Below are 23,570 nucleotides of genomic sequence, written 5' to 3'. Positions count from 1 at the left end.
CGAGCTCACTCCCCGTCACCCCCAGTAAATTACCCGAGCTCACTCCCCGTCACCCCCAGTAAATTACCCGAGCTCACTCCCCGTCACCCCCAGTAAATTACCCGAGCTCACTCCCCGTCACCCCCAGTAAATTACCCGAGCTCACTCCCCGTCACCCCCAGTAAATTACCCGAGCTCACTCCCCGCCACCCCCAGTAAATTACCGTAGCTCACTCCCCGTCACCCCCAGTAAATTACCCGAGCTCACTCCCCGTCACCCCCAGTAAATTACCCGAGCTCACTCCCCGTCACCCCCAGTAAATTACCCGAGCTCACTCCCCGTCACCCCCAGTAAATTACCCGAGCTCACTCCCCGTCACCCCCAGTAAATTACCCGAGCTCACTCCCCGTCACCCTCAGTAAATTACCCGAGCTCACTCCCCGTCACCCCCAGTAAATTACCCGAGCTCACTCCCCGTCACCCCCAGTAAATTACCCGAGCTCACTCCCCCTCGCCCCCAGTAAATTACCCGAGCTCACTCCCCGTCACCCCCAGTAAATTACCCGAGCTCACTCCCCGTCACCCCCAGTAAATTACCCGAGCTCACTCCCCGTCACCCCCAGTAAATTACCCGAGCTCACTCCCCGTCACCCCCAGTAAATTACCCGAGCTCACTCCCCGTCACCCCCAGTAAATTACCCGAGCACACTCCCCGTCACCCCCAGTAAATTACCCGAGCTCACTCCCCGTCACCCCCAGTAAATTACCCGAGCTCACTCCCCCGTCACCCCCAGTAAATTACCCGAGCTCACTCCCCGTCACCCCCAGTAAATTACCCGAGCTCACTCCCCGTCACCCCCAGTAAATTACCCGAGCTCACTCCCCATCACCCCCAGTAAATTACCCGAGCTCACTCCCCGTCACCCCCAGTAAATTACCCGAGCTCACTCCCCGTCACCCCCAGTAAATTACCCGAGCTCACTCCCCGTCACCCCCAGTAAATTACCCGAGCTCACTCCCCGTCACCCCCAGTAAATTACCCGAGCTCACTCCCCGTCACCCCCAGTAAATTACCCGAGCTCACTCCCCGTCACCCCCAGTAAATTACCCGAGCTCACTCCCCGTCACCCCCAGTAAATTACCCGAGCTCACTCCCCGTCACCCCCAGTAAATTACCCGAGCTCACTCCCCGTCACCCCCAGTAAATTACCCGAGCTCACTCCCCGTCACCCCCAGTAAATTACCCGAGCTCACTCCCCGTCACCCCCAGTAAATTACCCGAGCTCACTCCCCGTCACCCCCAGTAAATTACCCGAGCTCACTCCCCGTCACCTCCAGTAAATTACCCGAGCTCACTCCCTCTCACCCGCAGTAAATTACCCGAGCTCACTCCCCGTCACCCCCAGTAAATTACCCGAGCTCACTCCCCGTCACCCCCAGTAAATTACCCGAGCTCACTCCCCGTCACCCCCAGTAAATTACCCGAGCTCACTCCCCGTCACCCCCAGTAAATTACCCGAGCTCACTCCCCGTCACCCCCAGTAAATTACCCGAGCTCACTCCCCGTCACCCCCAGTAAATTACCCGAGCTCACTCCCCGTCACCCCCAGTAAATTACCCGAGCTCACTCCCCGTCACCCCCAGTAAATTACCCGAGCTCACTCCCCGTCACCCCCAGTAAATTACCCGAGCTCACTCCCCGTCACCCCCAGTAAATTACCCGAGCTCACTCCCCGTCACCCCCAGTAAATTACCCGAGCTCACTCCCCGTCACCCCCAGTAAATTACCCGAGCTCACTCCCCGTCACCCCCAGTAAATTACCCGAGCTCACTCCCCGTCACCCCCAGTAAATTACCCGAGCTCACTCCCCCGTCACCCCCAGTAAATTACCCGAGCTCACTCCCCGTCACCCCCAGTAAATTACCCGAGCTCACTCCCCGCCACCCCCAGTAAATTACCCGAGCTCACTCCCCGTCACCCCCAGTAAATTACCCGAGCTCACTCCCCGTCACCCCCAGTAAATTACCCGAGCTCACTCCCCGTCACCCCCAGTAAATTACCCGAGCTCACTCCCCGTCACCCCCAGTAAATTACCCGAGCTCACTCCCCGTCACCCCCAGTAAATTACCCGAGCTCACTCCCCGTCACCCCCAGTAAATTACCCGAGCTCACTCCCCGTCACCCCCAGTAAATTACCCGAGCTCACTCCCCCGTCACCCCCAGTAAATTACCCGAGCTCACTCCCCGTCACCCCCAGTAAATTACCCGAGCTCACTCCCCGTCACCCCCAGTAAATTACCCGAGCTCACTCCCCGTCACCCCCAGTAAATTACCCGAGCTCACTCCCCGTCTCACTCCCCGTCACCCCCAGTAAATTACCCGAGCTCACTCCCCGTCACCCCCAGTAAATTACCCGAGCTCACTCCCCGTCACCCCCAGTAAATTACCCGAGCTCACTCCCCGTCACCCCCAGTAAATTACCCGAGCTCACTCCCCGTCACCCCCAGTAAATTACCCGAGCTCACTCCCCGTCACCCCCAGTAAATTACCCGAGCTCACTCCCCGTCACCCCCAGTAAATTACCCGAGCTCACTCCCCGTCACCCCCAGTAAATTACCCGAGCTCACTCCCCGTCACCCCCAGTAAATTACCCGAGCTCACTCCCCGTCACCCCCAGTAAATTACCCGAGCTCACTCCCCGTCACCCCCAGTAAATTACCCGAGCTCACTCCCCGTCACCCCCAGTAAATTACCCGAGCTCACTCCCCGTCACCCCCAGTAAATTACCCGAGCTCACTCCCCGTCACCCCCAGTAAATTACCCGAGCTCACTCCCCGTCACCCCCAGTAAATTACCCGAGCTCACTCCCCGTCACCCCCAGTAAATTACCCGAGCTCACTCCCCGTCACCCCCAGTAAATTACCCGAGCTCACTCCCCGTCACCCCCAGTAAATTACCCGAGCTCACTCCCCGTCACCCCCAGTAAATTACCCGAGCTCACTCCCCGTCACCCCCAGTAAATTACCCGAGCTCACTCCCCGTCACCCCCAGTAAATTACCCGAGCTCACTCCCCGTCACCCCCAGTAAATTACCCGAGCTCACTCCCCGTCACCCCCAGTAAATTACCCGAGCTCACTCCCCGTCACCCCCAGTAAATTACCCGAGCTCACTCCCCGTCACCCCCAGTAAATTACCCGAGCTCACTCCCCGTCACCCCCAGTAAATTACCCGAGCTCACTCCCCGTCACCCCCAGTAAATTACCCGAGCTCACTCCCCGTCACCCCCAGTAAATTACCCGAGCTCACTCCCCGTCACCCCCAGTAAATTACCCGAGCTCACTCCCCGTCACCCCCAGTAAATTACCCGAGCTCACTCCCCGTCACCCCCAGTAAATTACCCGAGCTCACTCCCCGTCACCCCCAGTAAATTACCCGAGCTCACTCCCCGTCACCCCCAGTAAATTACCCGAGCTCACTCCCCGTCACCCCCAGTAAATTACCCGAGCTCACTCCCCGTCACCCCCAGTAAATTACCCGAGCTCACTCCCCGTCACCCCCAGTAAATTACCCGAGCTCACTCCCCGTCACCCCCAGTAAATTACCCGAGCTCACTCCCCGTCACCCCCAGTAAATTACCCGAGCTCACTCCCCGTCACCCCCAGTAAATTACCCGAGCTCACTCCCCGTCACCCCCAGTAAATTACCCGAGCTCACTCCCCGTCACCCCCAGTAAATTACCCGAGCTCACTCCCCGTCACCCCCAGTAAATTACCCGAGCTCACTCCCCGTCACCCCCAGTAAATTACCCGAGCTCACTCCCCGTCACCCCCAGTAAATTACCCGAGCTCACTCCCCGTCACCCCCAGTAAATTACCCGAGCTCACTCCCCGTCACCCCCAGTAAATTACCCGAGCTCACTCCCCGTCACCCCCAGTAAATTACCCGAGCTCACTCCCCGTCACCCCCAGTAAATTACCCGAGCTCACTCCCCGTCACCCCCAGTAAATTACCCGAGCTCACTCCCCGTCACCCCCAGTAAATTACCCGAGCTCACTCCCCGTCACCCCCAGTAAATTACCCGAGCTCACTCCCCGTCACCCCCAGTAAATTACCCGAGCTCACTCCCCGTCACCCCCAGTAAATTACCCGAGCTCACTCCCCGTCACCCCCAGTAAATTACCCGAGCTCACTCCCCGTCACCCCCAGTAAATTACCCGAGCTCACTCCCCGTCACCCCCAGTAAATTACCCGAGCTCACTCCCCGTCACCCCCAGTAAATTACCCGAGCTCACTCCCCGTCACCCCCAGTAAATTACCCGAGCTCACTCCCCGTCACCCCCAGTAAATTACCCGAGCTCACTCCCCGTCACCCCCAGTAAATTACCCGAGCTCACTCCCCGTCACCCCCAGTAAATTACCCGAGCTCACTCCCCGTCACCCCCAGTAAATTACCCGAGCTCACTCCCCGTCACCCCCAGTAAATTACCCGAGCTCACTCCCCGTCACCCCCAGTAAATTACCCGAGCTCACTCCCCGTCACCCCCAGTAAATTACCCGAGCTCACTCCCCGTCACCCCCAGTAAATTACCCGAGCTCACTCCCCGTCACCCCCAGTAAATTACCCGAGCTCACTCCCCGTCACCCCCAGTAAATTACCCGAGCTCACTCCCCGTCACCCCCAGTAAATTACCCGAGCTCACTCCCCGTCACCCCCAGTAAATTACCCGAGCTCACTCCCCGTCACCCCCAGTAAATTACCCGAGCTCACTCCCCGTCACCCCCAGTAAATTACCCGAGCTCACTCCCCGTCACCCCCAGTAAATTACCCGAGCTCACTCCCCGTCACCCCCAGTAAATTACCCGAGCTCACTCCCCGTCACCCCCAGTAAATTACCCGAGCTCACTCCCCGTCACCCCCAGTAAATTACCCGAGCTCACTCCCCGTCACCCCCAGTAAATTACCCGAGCTCACTCCCCGTCACCCCCAGTAAATTACCCGAGCTCACTCCCCGTCACCCCCAGTAAATTACCCGAGCTCACTCCCCGTCACCCCCAGTAAATTACCCGAGCTCACTCCCCGTCACCCCCAGTAAATTACCCGAGCTCACTCCCCGTCACCCCCAGTAAATTACCCGAGCTCACTCCCCGTCACCCCCAGTAAATTACCCGAGCTCACTCCCCGTCACCCCCAGTAAATTACCCGAGCTCACTCCCCGTCACCCCCAGTAAATTACCCGAGCTCACTCCCCGTCACCCCCAGTAAATTACCCGAGCTCACTCCCCGTCACCCCCAGTAAATTACCCGAGCTCACTCCCCGTCACCCCCAGTAAATTACCCGAGCTCACTCCCCGTCACCCCCAGTAAATTACCCGAGCTCACTCCCCGTCACCCCCAGTAAATTACCCGAGCTCACTCCCCGTCACCCCCAGTAAATTACCCGAGCTCACTCCCCGTCACCCCCAGTAAATTACCCGAGCTCACTCCCCGTCACCCCCAGTAAATTACCCGAGCTCACTCCCCGTCACCCCCAGTAAATTACCCGAGCTCACTCCCCGTCACCCCCAGTAAATTACCCGAGCTCACTCCCCGTCACCCCCAGTAAATTACCCGAGCTCACTCCCCGTCACCCCCAGTAAATTACCCGAGCTCACTCCCCGTCACCCCCAGTAAATTACCCGAGCTCACTCCCCGTCACCCCCAGTAAATTACCCGAGCTCACTCCCCGTCACCCCCAGTAAATTACCCGAGCTCACTCCCCGTCACCCCCAGTAAATTACCCGAGCTCACTCCCCGTCACCCCCAGTAAATTACCCGAGCTCACTCCCCGTCACCCCCAGTAAATTACCCGAGCTCACTCCCCGTCACCCCCAGTAAATTACCCGAGCTCACTCCCCGTCACCCCCAGTAAATTACCCGAGCTCACTCCCCGTCACCCCCAGTAAATTACCCGAGCTCACTCCCCGTCACCCCCAGTAAATTACCCGAGCTCACTCCCCGTCACCCCCAGTAAATTACCCGAGCTCACTCCCCGTCACCCCCAGTAAATTACCCGAGCTCACTCCCCGTCACCCCCAGTAAATTACCCGAGCTCACTCCCCGTCACCCCCAGTAAATTACCCGAGCTCACTCCCCGTCACCCCCAGTAAATTACCCGAGCTCACTCCCCGTCACCCCGAGTAAATTACCCGAGCTCACTCCCCGTCACCCCCAGTAAATTACCCGAGCTCACTCCCCCGTCACCCCCAGTAAATTACCCGAGCTCACTCCCCGTCACCCCCAGTAAATTACCCGAGCTCACTCCCCGTCACCCCCAGTAAATTACCCGAGCTCACTCCCCGTCACCCCCAGTAAATTACCCGAGCTCACTCCCCGTCACCCCCAGTAAATTACCCGAGCTCACTCCCCGTCACCCCCAGTAAATTACCCGAGCTCACTCCCCGTCACCCCCAGTAAATTACCCGAGCTCACTCCCCGTCACCCCCAGTAAATTACCCGAGCTCACTCCCCGTCACCCCCAGTAAATTACCCGAGCTCACTCCCCGTCACCCCCAGTAAATTACCCGAGCTCACTCCCCGTCACCCCCAGTAAATTACCCGAGCTCACTCCCCGTCACCCCCAGTAAATTACCCGAGCTCACTCCCCGTCACCCCCAGTAAATTACCCGAGCTCACTCCCCGTCACCCCCAGTAAATTACCCGAGCTCACTCCCCGTCACCCCCAGTAAATTACCCGAGCTCACTCCCCGTCACCCCCAGTAAATTACCCGAGCTCACTCCCCGTCACCCCCAGTAAATTACCCGAGCTCACTCCCCGTCACCCCCAGTAAATTACCCGAGCTCACTCCCCGTCACCCCCAGTAAATTACCCGAGCTCACTCCCCGTCACCCCCAGTAAATTACCCGAGCTCACTCCCCGTCACCCCCAGTAAATTACCCGAGCTCACTCCCCGTCACCCCCAGTAAATTACCCGAGCTCACTCCCCGTCACCCCCAGTAAATTACCCGAGCTCACTCCCCGTCACCCCCAGTAAATTACCCGAGCTCACTCCCTGTCACCCCCCGGCTGGAGGATTGCTGAGGTTCGTGTTCACATTGGAGGAGGGGAGGTGGGGGTCTCTGAGTCAGCACCTCCCTATCATCCATAGCACTTTGATAACAAGCAAAGGAAAATTCAAATGGCAGCACAGATCCTCAAAGGTAAAGCACCTATTCGTGTAAAGAACTCTAATCAAAAAGGGCGGGGAGGGTAAATGTGTCTGTCCGTTATGAACCTATCGTGATTGGGTCCGGCGCTCTGATCTCCCAGTTTGTATCGTTCTCTTTATGCTTCAGTTTGGTGAGGTGGCCAACTCCAGGAACTGTTTTAAATGAATGATGTAATTAAACTGATATTAATCAGTTCATACTGGTTGTTAATGACCACCAATACATATGTTTAAATTATTCCTTTTCAGTGAGACGACAATCAGTTTCAGATGGGATGGTACACTTGCCGGGGTGTAATACTGCTGCATCGTGTTGTAAGGAGGTAAATATATATAATTAATATACAGTGTACAAGGATTTAAAGCAGTTTATTATCTTGCAATATGACTTTACAAAACTGATCTAAGAGTAGGTCAAATTAGCGACGGGCACCGTGCCTTGATCAGCAACAGCTGGTGATGGGTCAGCGTCGGTGTTGGGTGTCTGCCGAGAATTTCCACACCAAACTCGAAGCTTGGTCAGACCGACAAAGCTCCCTGCTGTTACTCCATTTCCCCAAGTATCACATGGCTCCTCACTGACTGTATTTCACTCGTCATGAGGAGGATGTATTTGTCCTGATGGAAGGCGTAATTGGCGGTCGTCTGGTCAATACTTTTCCTGACTTGGGCTTCTCTTCCCTGCGGGGACAATAGATGGGATGCCATGCTTGCCTCTCCAAGTGCCATATTATGTGGGCTGCCACCGGGGTTGGCGGGCGTTGTATTGCCGGGGTTGGCGATCGTTGTATTGTCGGTCGGCGGGAGTTGCGTTGTTGGGGTCGGCGGGCGTTGTATTGTCGGGGTCGGCGGGCATTGTATTGTCGGGGTCGGCGGGCGTTGTATTGTCGGGGTCGGCAATCGTTGTATTGTCGGGGTCGGCAGGCGTTGTATTGTTGGGGTCGGCGGGCGTTGTTTTGTCGGGGTCGGTGGGCGTTGTATTGTCGGGGTCGGCAATCGTTGTATTGTCGGGGTCGGCGGGCGTTGTATTGTCGGGGTCGGCGATCGTTGTATTGTCGGGGTCGGCGGGCGTTGTATTCTCGGGGTCGGCGATCGTTGTATTGTCGGGGTCGGCAATCGTTGTATTGTCGGGGTCGGCAGGCGTTGTATTGTCGGGGTCGGCGGGCGTTGTATTGTTGGGGTCGGCAGGCGTTGTATTGTCGGGGTCGGCAATCGTTGTATTGTCGGGGTCGGCGGGCGTTGTATTGTTGGGGTCGGCGATCGTTGTATTGTCGGGGTCGGCAGGCGTTGTATTGTCGGGGTCGGTGGGCGTTGTATTGTCGGGGTCGGTGGGCGTTGTATTGTCGGGGTCGGCGGGCGTTGTTTTGTCGGGGTCGGCGGGCGTTGTATTGTCGGGGTCGGTGGGCGTTGTATTGTCGGGGTCGGTGGGCGTTGTATTGTCGGGGTCGGCAATCGTTGTATTGTCGGGGTCGGCGGGCGTTGTATTGTTGGGGTCGGCGATCGTTGTATTGTCAGGGTCGGCGGGCGTTGTATTGTCGGGGTCGGCGGGCGTTGTTTTGTCGGGGTCGGTGGGCGTTGTATTGTCGGGGTCGGTGGGCGTTGTATTGTCGGGGTCGGCGATCGTTGTATTGTCGGGGTCGGCGGGCGTTGTATTGTCGGGGTCGGCGGGCGTTGTTTTGTCGGGGTCGGTGGGCGTTGTATTGTCGGGGTCGGCGATCATTGTATTGTCGGGGTCGGCGGGCGTTGTATTGTTGGGGTCGGCGATCGTTGTATTGTCGGGGTCGGCAGGCGTTGTATTGTCGGGGTCGGTGGGCGTTGTATTGTCGGGGTCGGCAATCGTTGTATTGTCGGGGTCGGCAGGCGTTGTATTGTCGGGGTCGGCGATCGTTGTATTGTCGGGGTCGGCAGGCGTTGTATTGTCGGGGTCGGCGGGCGTTGTATTGTCGGGGTCGGCGATCGTTGTATTGTCGGGGTCGGCGGGCGTTGTATTGTCGGGGTCGGCGGGCGTTGTATTGTCGGGGTCGGCGGGCGTTGTATTGTCGGGGTCGGCGGGCGTTGTATTGTCGGGGTCGGCGGGCGTTGTATTGTTGAGTGCAGAGGCCTGAGGCCGATGATGAGCCTGGTGCACTCAGCGCTGCGAGCCAGCACAAAGGAAACTGGGAATTTGAATTGTCTGTACAGCTCATTATGGCCATAAATTCATTTATATTCTTCCCCCCCCCGTCCCCCTGCACCTATAATGTGACGGAAGAGATTGAGCAGTGCTCCAGTCAGCAATCCTTACTGGAGAGTACACCCTCTTAGGGTCCCACAGTCATCCTCCTCCTCCTCCTCCTCTGCACTTTGACCTGTAAAGGCTGAAGCGTTTCCCCACTGCTGATGTAAGAAATTGCCAGTCCCCCTTGACCGACCGGCCCCCCATGGACCGACCGGCCCCCCACGGACCGACCGGCCCCCCACGGACCGACCGGCCCGCCACGGACCGACCGGTCCCCCATGGACCGACCGGCCCGCCATGGACCGACCGGCTCCCCATGACCGACCGGCCCCCCATGGACCGACCGGCCCCCCATGACCGACCGGCCCCCCATGGACCGACCGGCCCCCCATGACCGACCGGCCCCCCATGACCGACCGGCCCCCCATGGACCGACAGGCCCCCCATGACCGACCGGTCCCCTTGACCAACCGGTCCCCCATGGACCGACCGGCCCCCCATGGACCGACCGGCCCCCCATGACCCGACCGGCCCCCCATGGACCGACCGGCCCCCCATGGACCGACCGGCCCCCCATGGACCGACCGTTCGCCCATGACCGACCGGCCCCCCTTGACCGACTGGCCCGCCATGGACCGACCGGCCCCCCATGGACCGACCGGCCCCCCATGGACCGACCGCCCCCCATGGACCGACCGGCCCCCCGTCGCTACTTGCTGGAAGCTGAAATTCAGGCCCAAGGCCTTGTGCTCTCTGCTGATAACAACAACAACAACAACAACTTGGATTTTTATAGCAAAAATGTCCCAAGATGCTTCACAGGAGCGATTTATCAAACTAAATTTGACACCGAGCCACATAAGGAGATATTAGGACAGGGGACCAAAAGCTTGGTCAAAGAGGTAGGTTTTAAGGAGCATCTTAAATGAGAAGAGAGAGAGAGGCGGAGAGGTTTAGGGAGGGAATTCCAGAGCTTAGGGCCTCGGCAACTGAAGGCACGGCCACCAATGGTGGAACGATTAAAATCGGGGATCCGCAAGAGGCCAGAATTGGAGGATCGCAGAGATCTCTGGGGGGGGTTGTAGGACTGGAGGAGGTTACAGAGATAGGGAGGGGGGTGAGGCCATGGAGGGATTGGAAATCGAGGTGTAGCCGGACCTGGAGCCAATGTAGGTCAGCGAGCACAGGGGTGATGGGTGAACGGGACTTGGTGCGAGTTAGGACACGGGCAGCTGAGTTTTGGATGAGCTGAAGTTTAGAGGAAGGAATGTGGGAGGCCGGCCAGGAGAGCGTTGGAAGAATCTCGCATTAATTATGGTGTGCGGTCAGCTTGTTTCTGCGCATTGCACAGAGTGCCTCGGGCAGTGGTCCTACAGCGATCGCACTATTGGCCCCACCAATCTCATTCTGATGCACAGTGTAATCGACACCTCATCAACTGTGTTATTCTTGCCCCGACCAGTGTGTCTCCGGTGGTTTTACCTGAGAAGAACGTACTAGGAGAGACTCCGGGTTTATAAACTCAACTGGGCATGTTTCCAGGGATGCAGGTTACTCTCTCACAATGTTCTTCCTCCCATTCCACACCTTCTTCTTCGGCTGTCCCTCGGAACCGAGAATGACTTGCTTCCACATTAAAAATGAGTTCTCAGGTGACTGATGAGTCCAATGCGGGACCGACAGTCTCTGTCACAGGTGGGGCAGATGGGACGGGTGGGTGGGGTGCTTGGGTTGACGTGCGCTCCTTGCGCTGCCTGCGCTTGGCTTCCGCTTGCTCCCGGCGAAGAGACTCGAGGTGTTCGGCGCCTTCCCGGATGCTTCTCCTCCACTTTGTGCGGTCTTGGGCCAGGGATTCCCAGGTGTTGGTGGGGGATGTTTCACTTTTTCAAGGAGGCTTTGAGGGTGTCCTTGAAGCGTTTCCTCTGCCCACCTGGGGCTCTCTTGCCGTGTCGGAGCTCCGAGTAGAGCGCTTGTTTTGGGAGTCTCGTATCGGGCATGCGGACAATGTGACCCGTCCATCGGAGCTGGTCGAGCGTGGTCAAAGCTGCGATGCTGGGGATGTTGGCCTGAGCAAGAACACTGACGTTGGTGCGCCTATCCTGCCAATGGATTTGCAGGATCTTGCGGAGGCAGCGTTGGTGGTACCTCGCCAGTGCTTTGAGGTACATCACGATTTGCAGTACAGTTTAGTTACAATGCATAAGGCACTGCTGATGTAGACACACTGCTTGCTTTGGTTCCATTCCTGCTGCAGCACGGGGATGATTAAAACTTGCTGAAATTGGAGATACGGGGGCTCAGAATGATGTTGGTAGCTTTACTGCCCCATTAAGGCCGATGGCCTGTCTCCTGCTACTGGTGCCTACCACAGGGCGGCCAAAGCACCCGCCTGTTCCAGGAGCTCGACTGCTTTTAGTAAGTAAACCAGCATCCTATAGGAGCCTGATTGGTATTTTTGGACAGAGCTGGTTGGAGCCTGCGCTGAGAGTTTGCTGCCCTCCCGCCATTCCCTGTCCTGTTCTTATCCGCCATCCCACTCTTCTTCCCCGTCTCATCCCCATCCAAGAAAAGCACCAAAGTAACCCCATCCTCCACTTCTGTCCCTTTCCCTCCTCTGCCTTTCCACCCCCTCTTCTCTCCCTTCCTTGCCGATCCCCTCCTCTCTCCCTCTCCTCCTGCCCTGCTCTTTCCCTCATCCCTCCTGAACTTCCCTACTTCATCCTAACTTCCTCATTTTCAACTTGTGTCCCCTGGGATTTGAAACGGTCACCACCGCGAACAATTTGTTTCGTAAGTTTTAAATGGCACTCGACTTAAGCTGGGATCTGAATGACACAATAAAGGGGAGGATGCCTGAGGAAAGGTCTGGCTGTAATACGAGGCCTAGAATAGTCGCTGGTTCCACATGAACGGGGTTTGTGTCCTGTCGGTAACGCAGCGTCAGAAGCCTAAACAACCGTCCGCTTTTTCAGGATGTGGCGCACACTTCTCAAACAAGCTGCGACAAAAGAAAATGTGATGCAGAGTGGGAGGCACAAGACCCCAAAATACAGTGTGTGAAAGAGGAGCCAAGTAACAGTGCAGCGGGAGTTTTCACCTCTTCTCCCAACTACCATGCACACAGCCCTACCCTCTGCATAGAAAGCGTCACTTCAGGGGCTGAGGACGATGGAATGCAAGCGGCATCTGTTATTCTGGACACAGTAGGTAAACTGACATTCTTTACATTTTCACAAATATTTTAACACTAAAAAAAATCCATTCTGCACTTCTTTCCTCCAATTTTATTTACTTTTGGGTGCATTTTTTATGTTCTTCAAGAGAGAAAGAGCTTGCATTTATACCTCTTCATGTCATCAGGATGTCCTAAAGCACTGCACAGCCAATGAGTTCGTTTTGACAAGCAATCTCTCTTGTTATTTGAGTGGGAGCCAATTTGCACACCGCAAGATCCCACAAACAGCAAGTGAAATGAATGATCAGTTAAGCTGCTTTTGTTGGTGTTGGTTGAGGGGTAGATGTTGGCCAGGACACTGGAGAACTCCCTGCTCTTGTTAGAATAGTGTCATGGAATCTTTTACATCCACCGAACAGACGGATCCCAGACAGTTCAATGTCTCATCCAAAAGATGGCACCTCTGACAATGTGTCGAACTGAAGTGTTGGCCTAGATTATGCGCTGAAGTCCTGGGATGAGGAATCGAGCAAGAGTTCTACCACTGAGCCAAGCTGACACGTCGAGCTGATGAGTAGCACTCTCACCTCCGAGTTAGAAGTTTGTGTGTTGAAACCCACCCTCCAGGATTTGAGTACCTAATCCGGTGCAGTGCTGAGGGAGTGCTGCAGAGGAGAGTACCGTCTTTCCGATGAGATGTTAAACCGAGGCCCCCTCTGCCTGTTCAGGTGGATGTAAAGGATCCCACTGTCACGATTCAGCAAAGAGCAGGGAGTTCTCTCCAAGTCCTGGCCAACATTCCTTCCTCAGCCAGCACCAATTACAGATTCCTTGGCCATTCAGCTCATTTGATGTAAGTGGGACTTTGCTGGTTGCAAATTGACTGCCATGTTTGCCTACAAAACAACAATGCCTGTACTTCAAAAGTACTTAATAAGAACATAAGAATTAGGAGCAGGAGTAAGCCGTACAGCCCTTCGAGCCTGCTCCACCATTCACTAAGATCATGGCTGATCTTTGACCTCAACTCCACTTTCCTGCCCGATCCCCATATCCCTCGACTTCCCCTAGAGTCCAAAAATCTATCTCTCTCAGCCTTGAATATACTCAACGATTCAGCATCCACAGCCCTCTGGGGTAGAGAATTCCAAAAGATTCACAACCCTCTGAGTGAAGAAATTCCTCCTCATCTCCGTCTTAAATGGCCGACCCCTTATCCTGAGACTCTGCCCCCTCGTTCTAGACTCCCCAGCCAAGAGAAGCAACCTCTCAGCATCTACCCTGTCAATCCCCTTCAGAATCTTGTACGTTTCAATGAGATCGTCTCTCATCCTTCTAAACTCCAGAGAGTATCGGCCCGATCTACACAATCTCTCCTCATAGGACAGCCCTCTCATCCCAGGGATCAATCTAGTGAACCTTCGTTGCACCGCCTCTAAAGCAAGTATGCCCTTCCTCAGATAAGGAGACTAAAACTGTGCACAGTACTCCAGGTGTGGTCTCACCAAGACCCTGTACAATTGTAGCAAGACTCCCTTACTGTTGTACTCCAACCCCCTTGCAATAAAGGCCATTTCATAGAGTCACAGAGTCATACGGCACAGAAGGAGGCCATTCGGCCCATCGAGTCCGTGCCGGCTCTCTGTAGAGCAATCCGGTCAGTCCCATTCCCCCGCTCTATCGCCGTAGCTCTGCAAGTTTATTTCCCTCAAGTGCCTATCCAGTCTCCCCTTGAAAACATCGAGTGTCTCCGCTTCCACCACTTCCGTCGGCAGCGAGTTCCAGGTCCTCACCACTCGCTGCGTAAAAAAGTTTTTCCTCATATCCCCCCTGTATCTCTTGCCCAAATTTGTTATACTTCATTGTTTGTGAAGTGCTCTGGGCTGTCGGAGGATGTGAAAAACGTTATGTGAATTCCAGTTCGTTCTTTCGGTGTAATATTCTAAAACTGGGGAAAGAGCAGTTTTTTTGCACCCAACATCAGCATTGAGCACACCAGCTGAAGTACAGAGTGAGCCAGCGTGAAGGGTGCATTCCGTGATCTCAGCTAAAAAGCTGCTGGAACCACTCCGCGAGTGCTGGCTGAGTGAGGAGGAGCTGCCCTCATTAGATGTTGTGAGGCCACCTCATGAATCTCATCTGAATAAGCTTGCTGTGCATCTCAATCCTTGTACAGGGAAGGTGATGAAGGAAGTCTATAGAATATCAGGAAGCAAGCAACCCTTAAAAGGCTCAAAATTAAAGAGATAAAAATTTAGGGGTTAAAATTATGTGAGCCTTTTAAAAGGAGCAAAAGTGTGTGTGTGTCCTGGAGGGAAAACGAACAGGGGACTAGAGGATTCTAGACCCTAAACACTGGGGTCCCAAGTAGCAGGCTGAATGATTTTACTCCTTCCTGCCCTTTACAGAATAAGATTTTAATTTACACATCATCCCCTCACATCGATAATTGTAAAGTGCTTTACACCATCGATTACTTTTTGTAGTGCAATGTTGTTATATAGTATTTAATTATATGATCATTTATTCTCTGTGATATAATTTCATGCAAATTATATATTAGTGGAAAATTTATGGTTTTTTTTACATGACTCGTGATGAAATCTGGCAGCTATTGCCAGTGTTGGCAGGTACCAGACACTGGGCCTCGATTTTAACACCCTGATGTGCGGGAGAGGGTCGGTGTGGGGGGTTTAAAATATCGGAATCCCGCAACCTGACCCCCAACCCTCAGCATTCCCGGCCGGCGTAATATTTACGGCAGCGATTCAGTCCTTGGATGAGGCTCCTGCTAAAAGCGGGCGGCAGGCCTACTTAAGATTCAGAAGCCACGGCCCAATGATGCCCTTGGTGGCGCGATGTATTTTTAACCTCGCCACAGGGGGGCGCCTCACGCTGTCTGTTGCCCGGCAGCAGAAACGTGGCTGGTGGGAGGAACTGACCGGCGAGAAGAGGTCCAGGCAAGTTTACAACGTTGCCTGTTTTTTAAGCTTCTTGGGCCAGGAGGAGCAGGAGTCTTGCCCCCAGGCATCACAAGGGAAAGGCAATTTCAGCCGAAAATGCTCAGACTTGCCCTCCCCGCAATCCCGACCACGATCATGCCCGGAGTCTTCCATCTCTCCCTCTGACTGCCGGGGAACGTTCCCACGGGTCCCCAGCCGCAGCCTCTTGCCACTAGATTCCTACTCCTGCCCGCCGGCCATATTTATTTAAATAAGGCACTACTGTTCAAACTGAGAGGGCCACCACGTCCTCGGGCCTTGCCGGGTTCTTCTCCCACTACTGGGCTCCCCCGCACCCGTCCCGCCTCCCCGTTAAAATCGGGGCCTATGTGCGTACAGTTGTTATTTTGTGATGTATCTGAGCACCCACTCGTACACAATGTCCAGTTTTGATCTTCTCTTCCCTCCTTTTCCAGTGGAGCTCATACAAATAGATTCCGAAGATTCCAACTGTGATTAGTCTGAGGTAAAAGTTTTGATGCGGTGCACATGAGCAGATTGGACCAGAGCCACAGACACCAGCTTTGATCAGCAAGCAATGCAAATGTTTGTTAATATATGTCACAAGAAAATAAGAATTAGGAGCAGGAGCAGGTCATACGGCCCCTCGAGCCTGCTCTGCCATTCAATAAGATCATGGCTGATCTTCGACCTCAACTCCACTTTCCCGCCCGATCTCCATATCCCTCGATTCCCCTGGAGTCCAAAAATCTATGTATCTCAGCCTTGAATATACTCAATGACTCAGCATCCACAGCCCTCTGGGGCAGAGAATTCCAAAGATTCACAACCCTCCGAGTGAAGAAATTCCTCCTCACCCTGGTCTTAAATGCCCGACCCCTTATCTTGAGATTATGCCCCCTAGTTCTAGACTCTCCAGCCAGGGGAAACAACCTCTCAGCATCTACCCTGTCAATCTCCCAGAATCTTGTATGTTTCAATGAGATCACCTCTCAACCTTCTAAACTCCAGAGAGTATCGGCCCATTCTATATAATCTCCCCTCATAGGACAGCCCTCTCATCATTATGATCTGCAATGCACTGTCTGAAAGGGCGGTGGAAGCAGATTCAATAGTAATTTTCAAAAGGGAATTGCATAAATACTTGAAAAGGGAAAAAATACAGGGCTACAGGGGAACGAGCAGGGGGAGTGGGACTAATTGGAGAGCTCTTTCAAAGAGCCGGCACAGGCACGATGGGCTGAATGGCCTCCTGTGCTGTAAGATTCTGTGGTTCTATGATTTCACTGCTTGCAATCTGTTCCAAAATCTTTCAGGTCCAGAAGAACAAGAGGATGATAAACTGCTGCTCTCGGAGCGAGATAAAGATGTCTATTTACACCAATAAGTAATAATCACTCTTTTGGATACAGATCTGTGGGGCAAATTAAGCCATACGCCTGAGGATCACAAACCCGGGCTTCACTTCCATAGCGTAGTATGAGACGGGAAAGATTCATACCAGGAATTTCCTCCAGGCTTCTCCCGATCGGCTGCCCTAACTTTGGCGGAAAATCAGCAGAAACTCTGCTTACATCTCGTAAACGGGCTGTCGAACCATCTTCTGCCGAAGTTAGGGTGGCTGAGTGGGATAACCCCAGAGGAAATTCACGGCATCTATTTGAACTGTGTGCTACTCTGCACTGTGAGAATGCATCATTCTTTGTATGTGTGGAGGTAACTTCACGGCTAGCTTCCTTGTATTCAAATGTATCGGGGCAGAGTCCGATCCTCCCCACATTATAAAATGTATCTGGGCAGAGTCCGACCCTCCCCACATTATAAAATGCATCTGGGCAGAGTTCGACCCTCCCCACATTATAAAGGGATAAAGCCCAGGGACAGACCCAGAAAAACTTAGAGAAATTGGGAATAGGCAGCTACCTGCTCCCTCAGATTCACATGCCTATACAGGTCTCACGAATTATGTTTTCCCAATTTTGGAGATATTTATTTAAAGATTCTCCAGGCCACATAGATAAATGTCATTGGCCCAGAAATTCGGGTCGGGGGCTTCCCGCGGGTGCAAGCCCCCTGACCTGCACTTACCTTGCGCGCCGGCCGTTGAGCTGTGGGCCCGCGTGGGATTCCGATCCTGGGCCTCCTCCAACTGCCGGCGCGCAGTGCTTGCCTTTCCCAGGGGCGCAGTTAGTTCGATGCGTCCCCTGGGATCACATGGGCCATGGAGAGCCAATGGTAGCAGGGAATGCTTCATTCATAAGTTTGACAGGAAGAGCTGTCAAACCTATAAATACTATAAGCCCCAAAACATCACTAAAACTTCAAATAATTTGTTTTTTTAAATCACATTTTTAAAATAACTATAAATTACATGAAATAACTATTTTAAACAATAAATTAAACTTTTGAAAAAGTTAATTACATTTTCTAACGGGGCTAAAAATAAACTTACCTTTCTTTAAAGTATTTAAAAATAATAAACCTGTGGAAAAAATGTTTTAATTTTAATTAATTCATCACTTACCTTGTTAAAAGCAGGCCTTGCGCCTGCTATTTAAAAGTGTAACTGCTGGAGACTTGCCCTCCCGGAAAAACCTGGAAAAAAAACGTAAGTTCGATGCGCACGCGCTGCCTCTCCTGCGCATGCGATCCACCTCTGAACCCCTTCTTTCAGGGGAACGGAAGTGCTGGTTTCCCGCGCATGCGCAGTGCATGCACGAAACCAGCACTTTCATTGGGCCTACCCGTGAGTACTCACGCATTGGGACCCGAATTTCTAGGCCAATATTATTTTTAACTTTCCAGCTCATTATATTGAGTAATGTCAGTTATGGGAAATGCAATATTTCCCACTCCTTGGACCTATTGTCCGCATCAAGCACTCCCAGGTCAGGTTAAATACAAAGTAAAGCCTCTATACTATCTCATGAAGGACTCCCAGAGTCCCAGGCCAGGTACATCACTGGTTAGATGTACAGTAAAGCCCCCACAGCACTATTCTGTGAAGTACTCCGAGGCCGGGTACAGTGTGTATTGGATGCAGAGTTAGGCTCCCACTGCAGTGCCCAAGCAAGTGTATTATGGTTATTGTTGCCAACTGCTCTTCTCAGACCCATATGTCTGGTACAGTGTCTGAAGCGTCTGTAACAGAGGCGTGGACAACGATGGAATCATGCACGGATTTCCAACAGGGTCACTGGGTAGTGATTACGAGCAGGGACCCTGGCTGACTTTCCGCTCCCTAGCTGTGAGATATTGTGACCAACTGTAGCAGCCCTACTGCCACCCTGGTAACTCGGCGCAGGCTCAGCCTCGAAGCTGAGACCTCCCTGGGAGTAGGGCTCAGCAATCCCAAGAACAGTCTGGGGTGAGGAAAAACTCATTTGACCCATCAAAGCCCACCACTCAAATATCCTAACTCCTCCAGGCTACTACCCAATTGCCTTTTGACAGCATTTGATTCTTAACTTTACCTGACAGACTATTCCAAACATTTATCACCATTTCAATAAACTCATTCTTCCTAATATCTGTTTCAAATTTACTCTTCACACAATTAACTTTTTTGCCATGCAGCCTGGCTTACTTTGAATACCATTTAATATTTTATATATCTCGCTGAGATCCGTTAACCACCTTCTCGTCAGGCTCTGAGGCTTGGATGTCTTTAATTTTTCCTGGTAGTTTATCCCCTTTTCTTGCAGTATCATAAGAACATAAGAAATAGGAGCAGGAGTAGGCCAATCGGCCCCTCGAGCCTGCTCCACCATTCAATAAGATCATGACTGATCTGATCCTAACCGCCAATCCACTATCACAGAACCATCTCCTGAATCTAACAGAATTAGACACACGAAACAGGAGCAGGATCAGGCTACACGGCCCCTGGGCCCGCTCCGCTACCCACAGGGCCATGACCGATCCGAACCTAGACTCATGGCCAAATTCCTGCCCGCTCCCCGTAACCCTTAATTCCCTTTTCTTCTAGGAAACTGCCTATTTCTGTTTTAAATTTATGTAATGATGTAGCTTCGACAGCTTTTTGGGGCAGCATATTCCATGGACCTACCACCCTCTGAGTGAAGTAGTTCCTCCTCATCTCAGTTTTGAAAGAGCAGCCCCTTATTCTAAGACTATGCCCCCTAGTTCTAGTTTCACCCATCATCTGGAACATCCTCCCTGCATCCACCCGATCCAACCCCTTCATAATCTTATATGTTTCAATAAGATCGCCTCTCATTCTTCTGAACTCCAATGAGTAGAGTCCCAATCTACTCAACCTCTCCTCATATGTCCATCCCCGGGATCAACCGAGTGAACCTTCTTTGTACTGACTCGAGAGCAAGTATGTCCTTTCTTAAGTATGGACACCAAAACTGTATGCAGTATTCCAGGTGCGGTCTCACCAATACCTTGTACAACTGAAGCAATACCTCCCTATTTTTATATTCTATCCCCCTAGCAATGAAAGCCAACATCCCATTGGCCTTCTTAATCACTTGCTGCACCTGCATACTAACCTTTTGAGTTTCGTGCACCAGGACCCCCAGATCCCTTTGTACTTCAGTACTTTCCAGTTTCTTGCCATTAAGATAATAACTTGCTCTACGATTTTTCCTGCCAAAGTGCATAACCTCACACTTTCCAGTATTGTATTCCATCTGCCAAATCTCTGCCCACTTACTTAGCCTGTCTATGTCCCCTTGCAGGTTTTTTATGTCCTCCTCACTCACTACTTTCCCTCCCATCTTAGTATCATCTGCAAACTTTGATGTGTTACACTCGGTCCCCTCCTCCAAATCGTTAATATAGATTGTAAAGAGTTGGGGACCCAGCACTGACCCCTGCGGAACACCACTGGTTACTGATTGCCAGTCTGAGAATGAACCATTTATCCCAACTCTCTGCCTTCTGTTAGATAGCCAATCCTCTATCCATGCCAGAATATTACCCCCAATCCTGTGATTTTTTATCTTAAGCAATAATCTTTTGTGTGGCACCTTGTCAAATGCCTTTTGGAAGTTTAAATACACTACGTCCACTGGTTCCCCTTTATCCACCCTATATGTTACTTCCTCAAAGAACTCCAGCAAATTTGTCAAATATGACTTCCCCTTCATAAAACCATGCTGACTTTGTCCTATTAAATGATGATTATCCAAATGTCCTGTTACTGTCTCCTTAATAATGGACTCCAAAATTTTACCTACCACAGATGTTAGGCTAACCGGTCTATAGTTTCCAGCCTTCTGTCTACTGCCCTTTTTAAATAAGGGTGTTACATTAGCAGTCATGTTGCTGTTCTCCGAACCTTCTGCAATGCATGTACAGCCTTTTTGTGGCAGGGTGGCCAGAATTGACATAGTGCTCCATGTTGGAACGGACTAGTGCTTTGAATAGTTTAACCTCAGTTGACGTACAGGAAACTTTTTTTTATCCGGCACGGACGGGCCCGACGTGGTGCCGGTTCATCAAAAATTCCGGATAACCGAACGCTAAAGCAACAAACCCAGCTTCAGAACAATGGGCACAAGTTGCAAGCGTCTCTGTAGCTTAGCAACAGCTGCAGCCACACCCTTGCACAGCAATAAATGGAGTAAAAAAAGTAATAAAAGTTACCTGAACCTACTCCTGAATTTTGCCGGTTAACCAAGATTTCCGGTTATTTAGGTGCCGGTAAATCGAAAGTTTCCTGTACTCTGGCGATATAACCCGGCATTCTGCTTGCTTTTTTAAATTGCTTTATCACCTTGACCAGTCAGTCCACCATCAGCTCCTGGTCCCTGACTAAGTCCCTGTGACAAGTTGTGTAAGTATGTGGCATATTTTTTGCCCCAATATTTTGCAGTTATCAATATTAAATTTGATTTGTCTAAATCCTTCCATGTATCGTTTTGCTGGGACCTCTGTCTCTACTGCCGTCCTCATTTCAGTGTTGTCTGCAAATGTGATAAAGCTCACAATCTAATTGGCTCTGAGAAGCTCACCGAACCACTGTAAAACTCTGCTTTCATTTCAAACTGGGGGAAAAAAGGTTCACGTGCCCAATGTGTCCGACCCTGCACGGATTGTGAGAGCATCAACAGAGGCCCTGGCTCAGCTCCCCAATCCTTCCCATGCTCGTACATAATATGGGCCTAAAAAATAGGAAGATAACTTTAAAAAGAGAGCGGGATGCAGACAAATGCGGAAATACTGAGTAAGAGATGGTGGTGTTTGAGATGTTAATGTTTCAGAAATGTGCTTTAATAAAATGTTTTTTAGAAACACTTGGCTTTATAGATGAATGTTTAATAAATGACCAAACACATTGAGTCGTCGTCGTACGTGTCCCCTTTGGGGAACTGTATGAAGTGGTGGAAGGATTTCTGGCCGCAATTAACGCTCCTTCCGTGACCATAACCATCTTCGTACCAGCCATTAGGGTGGTTAGTCCTATGGCGGGTGGGTTTTACGGGCTCCCACAACCCATACGAGGGGGGGGGGGGCCACCCACACCCACCCACGGACGCAAGTATCCCGCTGGATGTCAACCCAGAATTTAGAGCCGGAGCTCCGACTCCACTTGCCGGGACTGTCTGGAGCGGGGTTCGAAACCCTACGCCTTCTGGCCCAGCGGCGGGGATGCTACCGCTACGCCAAAGGCCCACTCCAACACATTGAGTGTGAGATGCTTAAAGCTTGGGCTGCTTTATTTATGGTAGAGCGTCAGACCTCATTCCCTGACTGCAGTTAAACTTGGTGCAAGGAGCCACTTCCGAGAGAATATCAACACTCTGGTGTTGACCGATATATTATGCATGGAAGCAAACATGTGGCATTCAACAGCTTGAAGCATGGAGCTGGGTGATGTATTGAGGACTCTTGATCCAGCGGCTGTAGACACCCACCAGTCCCTCACACAGCAGCAGACGTGGATCCAGCGGCTGTAGACACCCACCAGTCCCTCACACGGCAGCAGACGTGGATCCAGCGGCTGTAGACAACCATCAGTCCCTCACACAGCAGCAGACGTGGATCCAGTGGCTGTAGACCCCCACCAATCCCTCACACAGCAGCAGATGTGGATCCAGCGGCTGTAGACACCCACCAGTCCCTCACACAGCAGCAGATGTGGATCCAGCGGCTGTAGACACCCACCAGTCCCTCACACAGCAGCAGATATGGATCCAGCGGCTGTAGACACCCACCAGTCCCTCACACAGCAGCAGACGTGGATCCAGCGGCTGTAGACCCCCACCAGTCCCTCACACAGCAGCAGACGTGGATCCAGCGGCTGTAGACACCCACCAGTCCCTCACACAGCAGCAGATATGGATCCAGCGGCTGTAGACACCCACCAGTCCCTCACACAGCAGCAGACGTGGATCCAGCGGCTGTAGACACCCACCAGTCCCTCACACAGCAGCAGACGTGGATCCAGTGGCTGTAGACCCCCACCAATCCCGAACACAGCAGCTGACGTGGATCCAGCGGCTGTAGACCCCCACCAGTCCCTCACACAGCAGCAGACGTGGATCCAGCGGCTGTAGACACCCACCAGTCCCTCACACAGCAGCAGACGTGGATCCAGTGGCTGTAGACACCCACCAGTCCCTCACACAGCAGCAGACGTGGATCCAGCGGCTGTAGACACCCACCAATCCCTCACACAGCAGCAGACGTGGATCCAGCGGCTGTAGACCCCCACCAATCCCGAACACAGCAGCAGACGTGGATCCAGCGGCTGTAGACCCCCACCAGTCCCTCACACAGCAGCTGACGTGGATCCAGCAGCTGTAGACACCCACCAGTCCCTCACACAGCAGCAGACGTGGATCCAGCGGCTGTAGACACCCACCAGTCCCTCACACAGCAGCAGACGTGGATCCAGCAGCTGTAGACACCCACCAGTCCCTCACACAGCAGCAGACGTGGATCCAGCGGCTGTAGACACCCACCAGTCCCTCACACAGCAGCAGACGTGGATCCAGCAGCTGTAGACACCCACCAATCCCTCACACAGCAGCTGACGTGGATCCAGCGG

The 23,570-nt window shown here is 53.1% G+C and overlaps 1 protein-coding gene across 2 annotated transcripts in view; it reads left to right on the top strand.

Moving 5' to 3' along the window:
* The window catches only part of LOC147104915 (protein PML-like), a 33,476-nt gene extending 11,663 nt beyond the window's left edge, over positions 1-21,813 (top strand). Inside the window, exons 4-6 of one of the 2 annotated variants that reach the window (XM_085962052.1) lie at positions 7,438-7,511; positions 12,379-12,609; positions 16,000-21,813. In XM_085962052.1, the coding sequence (XP_085818178.1) occupies positions 7,438-7,511; positions 12,379-12,609; positions 16,000-16,017 (323 nt within the window). In that variant the 3' untranslated portion in view covers positions 16,018-21,813. Of the gene's footprint in view, positions 1-7,437; positions 7,512-12,378; positions 12,614-15,999 lie in introns of both variants that reach the window. The other variant, XM_085962051.1, reaches the window with a different exon arrangement.
* The last annotated feature ends 1,757 nt before the right edge of the window (positions 21,814-23,570 follow it).

Source organism: Somniosus microcephalus, chromosome 19, assembly GCF_052327205.1.
Source record: "Somniosus microcephalus isolate GS21.2 chromosome 19, FLI_Smic_1.0, whole genome shotgun sequence".
Taxonomy (NCBI): Eukaryota; Metazoa; Chordata; class Chondrichthyes; order Squaliformes; family Somniosidae; genus Somniosus; species Somniosus microcephalus.
Note: the sequence above shows the minus strand (reverse complement) of the source record. Positions and strands in the feature narration are given on the sequence as shown.